General features: G+C 42.2%; 1 protein-coding gene across 2 annotated transcripts; it reads right to left on the reverse strand.

The window, feature by feature from the left end:
* Window positions 1-4872: 4872 nt before the first annotated feature.
* On the reverse strand, window positions 4873-8476 carry LOC114822107 (putative pentatricopeptide repeat-containing protein At5g43820). 2 transcript variants are annotated; one of them, XM_070815619.1, is made up of 3 exons: window positions 6278-8476; window positions 5454-5730; window positions 4873-5299 (listed from the first exon to the last, which is right to left on the reverse strand). In XM_070815619.1, the coding sequence occupies exon 1, from the start codon at window positions 8273-8275 to the stop codon at window positions 6587-6589; it is 1689 nt and encodes a 562-aa protein (XP_070671720.1). In that variant the 5' UTR covers window positions 8276-8476; the 3' UTR covers window positions 4873-5299; window positions 5454-5730; window positions 6278-6586. The 2 variants fall into 2 exon arrangements, with proteins under 2 accessions (XP_070671720.1, XP_028952022.1); XM_029096189.2 differs by having other exon boundaries at window positions 5454-8409.
* Between the last annotated feature and the right edge of the window lie 443 nt (window positions 8477-8919).

The following is an 8919-nucleotide window of genomic DNA, read 5'->3' on the forward strand; positions in this document are numbered from 1 at the left end:
ATAAAGAGGAGCCTCGAACTGCCCCTCAGACGTCAGTATTCGATAGAATGAATCGTTCAACGACCAGAGTTTCGGCACCTAAACTCATTGGTGGTCAAAACAGAACTTCCGTCTTCAAAAGGCTTAACACGTCAGTGTCTCGAAGCTCTGTTTTCAAAAGGTTATCGAAACCTAAGAAGCAAAGCAATACGACTAGCTTTCCTCCACGACAGTCAGTTATGGAAAGACTTGGAGAAGCCAAAGAGCCTTCCAAAAGGAGAAAGACAACAACAGAAGTAGAAAAGATCGATCGTCTGGCAAAAAAGGATGACGTTCGAAGTTCCATTCCTTCAAGAATGAAGTGCCAAGCAATTTTAGAGGTTAACACAATTGGATCACTGAAAGTGAAAAGGCGCACCATCATCCACACTGGACAATCTTCATGCCAACAAGCTCGAGAGGTCAACACCGAAGAAGAGGCCCAAGACGTCTTCCACATCACAATCCAAGAAGGTGAAGAAGATGAAATCCTCGAGGAAGATGTCATTGCAGCACCGTCACAACTCGAAGCATCGCTTCCTCTATTACAAAGGGACACTCTACCAGCGATCTTTTGAAGGAGTACTTCTGAGATGCTTAGGCGAGGAAGAAGCCAATCAAGCCATGGAAGAAGCACACTCAGGAATATGTGGAGCGCATCAGTCCGGACCGAAGCTTCATTTCCAGCTCAAAAGAATGGGTTACTACTGGCCAAGCATGGTAAAGGACTGCCTAGAACACGCCAAAAGCTGCCAAGCCTGCCAATTTCACGCCAACTTCATACATCAACCGCCTGAACCATTACACCCTACAGCTACTTCATGGCCATTCGATGCATGGGGATTAGACGTAGTAGGACCAATTGCGCCAAAGTCATCTGCAGGAGAAGCTTACATCCTGGCTGCAACAGATTACTTCTCCAAGTGGGTTGAAGCCATACCCCTGAAGGAAGTCAAGAAGGAAACTGTCGTCCGTTTCATCAAGGAACATATCATCCACCGATATGGCGTGCCTCGCTACATTATCACTGACAACGGAAAACAGTTCTCCAACCGACTCGTGGACGAGCTCTGCGAGAAATACAAGTTCAAGCAGCACAAATCCTCCATGTATCATGCTCCAGCCAACGGTCTTGCAGAAGCATTTAACAAGACATTGTGCAACCTCCTGAAGAAGGTAATCGGCAGAACAAAGAAAGACTGGCATGAAAGAATAGGCGAAGCACTTTGGGCATACAGGACGACATATAGAACGCCTACCCAAGCTACACCTTATTCTCTCGTATATGGCATGGAAGCTGTTCTACCGCTCCAAAGTCAAATCCCCTCGCTAAGGATGGCTCTACAAGAAGGCTTGACTGACGAAGAGAATGCAAAGTTGCGCCTTCAAGAGCTGGAAGCCCTGGATGAGAAAAGACTCGAAGCCCAGCAACACTTGGAGTGTTATCAAGCACGACTCTCCAAGGCCTTCAACAAGAAAGTTTTCCCTCGTTCTTTTCAAATGGGAGATCTCGTCCTTTCATTGCGTAGGCCTATCATCACAACTCACAAAACAAAGAGCAAGTTCACGTCAAAATGGGATGGACCATACGTAATACAAGAAGTTTACACCAATGGCGCCTACTTAATCATGGCGGAAGACGGCTTGAAAATCGGCCCTATCAATGGCAGATTCTTGAAGCGCTACTACCCCTGAAAGGCGACAACTCATGCTCTTTGTTCGCACGAGCCTAAACTGCATGAACCAAAGCTCCTGGCCCGCAAGAGCATAAACTGTGTACGGCAAAATCATCATCAAAATTACTGTTAAATTCATCACTCATTTGAACTACGTTATGGCTTGATCTCTTCTTTGGAAGGGTACGTAAGCGGCTCGAACATTCAATTTCGAGTTCAGTCATATCAAAATAAAAAAAAATATAAAAGTTTTATTAAAGAAAGTCAATTTTATTACAAAAGAATAAATAAATAAATACACATGTTATTATGTATTTACAAAAAAAAAAAAAAAACAAAACAAATGCATTGAGAGAAATAAAGTCCGTTTTTATTTATTTTTTCTGGAAATTTTACATAAATTTGCATTATACATACTTAAAAAAAAAAATCAAATCAAATTTACAATAGGGGATCTTCAAGGACGATCAGGTGCCGCCTCACCACTCGGCAGAGCTCCAGAAATGAGAGGCGCCGGAGGTTGACTGTTTAAAGCCACACCACTCGGCGGAACTCCAGGAAGAAGAGGAGCCAAAGGTTGATCATTTGGAGCTTAATTACGCGGTACAGCCCCAGAAGACGAAGGCAAATGCTGCTGGAACAAACCCACAAACCTCTGATGATCAAGTAAAATCTGACCATCAGATTCCTGCATCTGGTTAATCTTCCTCTTCATGTTTGTCGCATATCTATGTGCGAGCTTATGCAACTGTTTATTCTCCTGCTTGAGCCCTCTAATCTCCTGTTTGAGACTCATCACTTCAGCCGCCAATGATTCAACTTGATGGGTTCGAGCAAATAGGCGTTGGGCCATATTAGACACAGAACCTGCACACTGCACACTGAGAGCCAGAGAATCCTTAACAACCAACTCATCAGACCGTTTGGAAAGTAGTCTGTTATCTCTGTGAGTGACAAGGTTTCGGGCCACCACCGCAGTGGTCATATCATTCTTCACCACCGAATCCCTAACGGTAAAAGGACCAGTAGGGGATATGAAGGATGGGCGCCATATGTTATCTGGAGAAGACGGGACTACCTCTTCACCAAGGTTCAAATCAAAACGACGGTCGGAGGGTCCAGACATTTTCAAAGGTGTTAAAGAAAGAAGAGGTCGGACAAATCAAGATCTTAGAAGTGCAAGAAGGGAGTTTCTACAAGCGAAAATTCAAGTGTGCTTTGAAACGAACTGCGTGCCTCTATAAAGATCAACACTCGACGGGATTTCAAAGATCGAAAAGGCGAGCTCAGAATTCGAAGAAACCAATTCACAAATACATTTCTCTACTCCTAAAATGGAAGAGAATACTCCCCACACATCCAAAATCCTTGAAGCTTTGAAACTCTAAAGCTTTCAAGCATCCAACCTCCCAAATTCAAGCAACTCTCGAAGGATCAAGAAAGCCCTCTTCGTTCTTCGTCAAATCCTCCTTCAAGATCAAGCCCTAACGGCCCTTGAAGAAATTTCTCCTTCAAGATCAAGCCCCAACGGCCCTTGAAGAACTTCCACCAATTCAAGATCAAGCCTCGACGACCCTTGAAGAAAGTGTTCAACAAATCCACACAACTGTTCATCCTAAGATCAAGCCCCGACGGCCCTTTTAGATCAACAACATCACCAAATCCACATAACTGTTCATCCTAAGATCAAGCCCCCAACGGCCCTTTGGATCAACAACATCAACAAATCCACACAACTGTTCATCCTAAGATCAAGCCCCAACGGCCTTTGGATCAACAACATCAACAAATCCACACAACTGTTCATCCGAAGATCAAGCCCCAACGACCCTTTGGATCAATAACATCAATAAATCCACACAATTGTTCATCCCAAGATCAAGCCCCGACGGCCCTTGGATCAACAATCATCCATCTTCAAGATCAAGCCCAAAAGCCCTTGAATATCCGTTCATCACTATTCTTCAAGATCAAGCCCAAAATCCCTTGAAGATCCGTTCATCACCGTTATTCAAGATCAAACCTTAACGGCCCTTGAAGAAACACTCATCCTCAAGATCAAGCCCCAACGGCTCCTTGAAGATCCGCTCAAATCCACCTTCAAAGATCAAGCCCACGGCCCCTTGAAGAAACTTCCCACAGTTCATCCAAGATAAAGCCTCGACGGCCCTTGGATCAACGAAACATCCACAAATCAACACCTTACGGAGATCGAATCAGAGGATCAAAGTTAAAAGAGAACCGATAAGGCAAGTGAAAATGATACCTTGCAGCATGTGGAGACAACGTGCAGAAGAAACAAGCAGAGAAGAATGCAGTCTTCACAGTCAGCTCAGCAGAAGGAGTCCGAGCTGAGGAACTCAAGAAGCTGCCACATTTGCCTGAAGAAACAAGCAGAGAAGAATGCAGCCTGCACAATCAGCTCAGCAGAAGGAGTCTGAGCTGAAGAACTCGAGAAGATGCTACATTCTACCAGAATAATAGATAAGACAAGGGAAAATGATACATTGAAGCATGTGGAGACAAGCACAACAAAGCACGTGTCGATTCATCCGCTACTTCTTCAAAATCAAAAGTATCTCATATCATCAGGTTTGCAATCACTCTGGGTGGAGGACTCGTTTTGACCCTCAAATTCTTGGGTCGACTTGCTAGGCGTTGTGGGCTGCAGGTGCCGTTTCACCACCCTTGAATCAAGTCCTTAAAGATCAAGTCACCAACTGGAAGAAGAATTCTAAACTTAATCTAGGTTGAAGCATGTGTTGATAAGTTAAAGTTATTTTTGCATGAACACAAGCATGATGATTAACCACAATGACAGGGATCAATTTAATATCAGCTTCCTGCTAACCATGCATGATGCATGTTAATTGAATTATTATGCTTGCGCTTACTAAACTAGTCCACAACACGGGGTGTGGAATACCTTAGGCTTTGGCAAAAAAGAAAAGTGATAATTGTCTTATAATTAGAGGTACTGACTAGTCTCATTTACGAGAGGTTTATTTTTTAAATATCAAAGTGAGCAAGTTTAATAGGATACACGGGGAAACGAAACTGGAGCTAAACACAAACTCTCGGATGCTTTAAATATCTCTCTCTCTCTCTCTCTCTCTCTCTCTCCCTCTCATCTTCTTCAGAAACCATAAATGATATGCAAGAAAAGTTTACCACTGAATTTGCAGAAAGAGCGAGATAGACATTAATTAATTGGTAATTAAGTAAAGAGTTGTCATCAAAAGAAACATGTCACTAACAGAAATGCAGTGAATTCAGTGAACCCTATATCCTCTTGCCTCAGTAATTTAAGTGTTAGTTACGGAAGCAACGCATTGCCCTAGCTTCGTTTTAATGGTCAAAAACAAAGTCCGGCAGCTGCCCGGGAATCTTCCCAACTGATGATACACCAATATTGCTATTCTTTATGCAAAGTCTCAACTTTCAAATGTCACGATAACAGTGACGCTTGAGAGGTCTAAGTTTCATAAGCAAGACAACTGAACTCGCAAAATGGTTTCTGTTTTGGCTTGTTTTCCGTTTTCAGTCTTTCCTTGCCTGCTATATGACGAGACGCCCCCTTTAACCATTCTGAACAGGCTAGGTTCCTGCCCATCCATTAAATGTTAGGGGAACTCATATTTTGAACTGGAAACTTTCAAATGAAGACTACAAACCACCGCCGCACAAAACCAGTGTTCAACCCACTACCAAAAGGACATTTCAAATTTATTAAATACCGATCAGATAATCAATGTTTACCTTGAATCTTTCTCAGGACTTTATTCTAGACCAATACTTTCCCATGGTATTGTCAGCATCCTCGTCCATTCGTACCAGTTCCTAAACCACAATCACCTTCGCATTTCAGTAGCACATCATGCTTCACTTTGGAACTCTCTTTTTCTCCGCAACCATCAAACTTTAATTTCAGAAATCTCACTCTTGTAAATCCCTTCATTTGATATCCATATAATGGATAGCAGATCATTATTTCAGAACTCTGTAATACAGTAACCGCAGTCTTGTCTGGCCTTCCCTGCATGAAGGTTAAATCAAATCTGTTAATACGTAGTAATGTTCACCCAATGAAAAAGAATCAGGAAAGAAAAAAGTGGTGGTCATACAGCTAACCCTGACAATTGACATCATTGAAAAAGGAATCACTCCACTAATCACCTGTCTAATGAGTTTCTTATGCCATTTTGTCAAAAGTGGTTCTGATTGGTCGGTTTCACAAATTCTGTTTAAACATTATTGACACCCCATTTATTTCATTCAAAATATTTCCTGGTGATAAGCTTGCCAACGAAATTATTTTGTTAAGAAATTTATTTCAGTAATGAGACTTAAGAGACAGGAACCTGTTCACGAACACTAGCCAAATATGATGACAACCCTGTACCAATAAGCTATGTCCATAATCAACACAACGAGCGTTATCATAATGAAATATCCATCCGCCAGAAATCCCTGTCTCAAATTATCCAGTTACTAAAAATTTGATATATTTGAATGCTAAAGATAAGAGTTAATGCTGTAAAAAGCACATTACAAATAATTTTAAAGGGTCACACAATACTTACTAAAACGGGTGGAACGCATTGTTCCACGGGACAAATTTTGGGTGAATTTTTGTTCCACCTCACCCCCTGGAACGACTCGTTCCACATCCGTGGAACACAAAATTATAACCTCTCCGTCTCCTCCTTCTTCCTCCTTGTTTCCATCTGAGGGCATTTTTGCTCCCTCTCCGTTCCGTCCCATCCTGTCCCATTCCGTTCCGTCCCGTCCCGTCTGCATACCAAACGATACCTTAAGGAACAAAAGCTAGATACTGCCATATCCCTCAAAGAACATAAAATTTCTTTACTTGACACCTCAATGATGTCAATTCAGAAATGCCATCCCTTAGCACGCCAAAATCTTTGTGCAGTGTCATAACGACGAGCATCTTTAACTTTTAAAAAGAGCCTATAAGCGCGCTCTACTTTATTTGAAGCAAGTAGTTTGCTATTTAGTTTGCTATAAATAAGCCTGCTTGGGCAAAAACCTTTCTGCACAGACTCTTCCATGACAAGTACAGCACTTTCAAGCTGCCCATTGTTGCAAAGTCCATTAATTACATAATCATAAACTTCCATATCCGAATCATATCCGCATTCTTGCATATCCTCCCAAATGTTTAGCAACATTCCACATTTGCCAAACCTAGAAAGTCGCATAAGCAATAGCTTATAAGCACTCGATGATACTCTGCATCCAACCTTTCTTGCCTTCTGGTAGATCATCATCGCAGCATAGGGTGGACCGTAGCTACATAAGGGTTCAATAAAGGAGGTTATTGTCCCTGTACTGGGAAGAAAACCTCGACCTAACATCTCATCAAACGTTTCAAGAGCATCAGCCACTTTCCGGGCTTTAAGGAAAGCATCAATTAATTTGGTATAAGTATCAATATTTGGATCACAATTATTACTTGGCATACCCTTATAGTACTTCCGACATTCATCAAACCCTCTAACAGAGATAAAGTTTGAAATCATGGCATTATAAGCTCTGGCGTCTGGCACACAACCTTTTGTCTTCATGCTATCAAATATCTCAACAGCATCATCAATCCGACCAGCTCTCCCTAAACCCTCAATAATGAAACTGAATGTTGAATTATCGGGACTGAACCCATCTGCAACCATTGCTTCCAAAATCCTCACCATTTCACTAACTCTTCCATTTCTTGACCATCCACCAATGACAATATTATACGTAGTACCATTGAATTGTATCTTCCCCTTGATGGAATTGAGAAATGAATTTGCAGCACCTACATGAGACCGCTGGCACAAACACTGTACAAGCATATTCAAAGACTCAGTATCACAATCCAAACCAACTTCTTCCAAGTTTCTGAACACTCGAATTGCCTTGGACACATATCCAGCCCTCACGAAACTATCCATTACAATCGATATGGTCTCTAAATCGGGACTTATCCCTCGAGCCCTCATGTTATGCATAATGTGCATCATATGTGTAAAGAACTTTCTTCTGCCTAATGCTTTGAGGATTATGTGATACGTGTGGATATCTTTCGCTATGGCGGGCTTCTTAGTCACCCAATTAAAGAACATAAGCATCGCTTCGCTGCTTAAATTCCCTCTATTCACTACCTGTGCAACAACATCAACACTCAAATCGACACCAACATTGTCCAAAGCATGCTCAATTGCAGTTGTACCCCTCAATTTCTGAAGAAAAACACCACGCAGTTTCTCATCCGGCAACAAGAAACCGTCAGGGGCCCTAACATTTATCTGCTTCTCCGAATTACTCGGTTCCAATGGTTTCGGAGCCGAATTATTAAGAGGAACTGGTAACAGATTAGAGAGTTGATCAAGAACAAATCGTTCGTGGGGACTAGATTGGTTGTTGATCGGACGGTCATCATGCAACGCATTGGATTGAGCATAAAGAGCTGAGAAGAGAGATGATGAAATTGGGGAAGGAAGGTAAGGGAAAGAATACCTGGTGGATGGGCCCCTGCTGAGCGATCGCAGCGATTGCAAAGCACCGTGAAACGCCATGAAATTTGAAATGGGGCGGCGGAGGAGTCGGTGGATTGCTGGATACTGTTATGATGGTATTTTATATATATTTTATACCTCTTTTACCTATAACTTAGTCACGGGTTTATAGTAAATTGGTGAGTTTGACGTGTTTTTGTGCGATTTTTGTAGAAACATAATTTCTGAACAAAACAAAACAGGGAATTGGACGTTTAATTTGGAGAAAATCAAAGAATTGCCAAGTGGGTAGGAGCACCGAGCAAGGAATGGAGTGGTGCATTGGACATTAAAGGCGGCCCACTTAAGCAGCCCAACTAACTAGGCAGTGCACGTTTAGGGATCGGTACCGTTTGGTACGCAAACGGGACGGAACAGGATGTAACGGATGATGTAAATATTGAAAAAAATAAGGAGAAATTTTGTCATAAAATGTTATAAATTTGTGTTCCACGAATGTGGAACGGGTCGTTCCAGGGAGAAGAGGTGGAACGAAAAATTAGCCAAATTTCGTCCCATGGAACAACCCATTCCACAGTTTTTAGGCACCTCAAACGTGAGACGGAACTGCTCGTCCTGTTCCGTCCCGTCCCGTCCCGTCCCACGTACCAAACGGTACCGTGGTACAATGAATTGGAATCAATTCCTTTGTGGTGAAATTAAGA

The sequence above is a fragment of the Malus domestica genome, chromosome 16 (genome assembly GCF_042453785.1).
Source record: "Malus domestica chromosome 16, GDT2T_hap1".
Classification (NCBI taxonomy): Eukaryota; Viridiplantae; Streptophyta; class Magnoliopsida; order Rosales; family Rosaceae; genus Malus; species Malus domestica.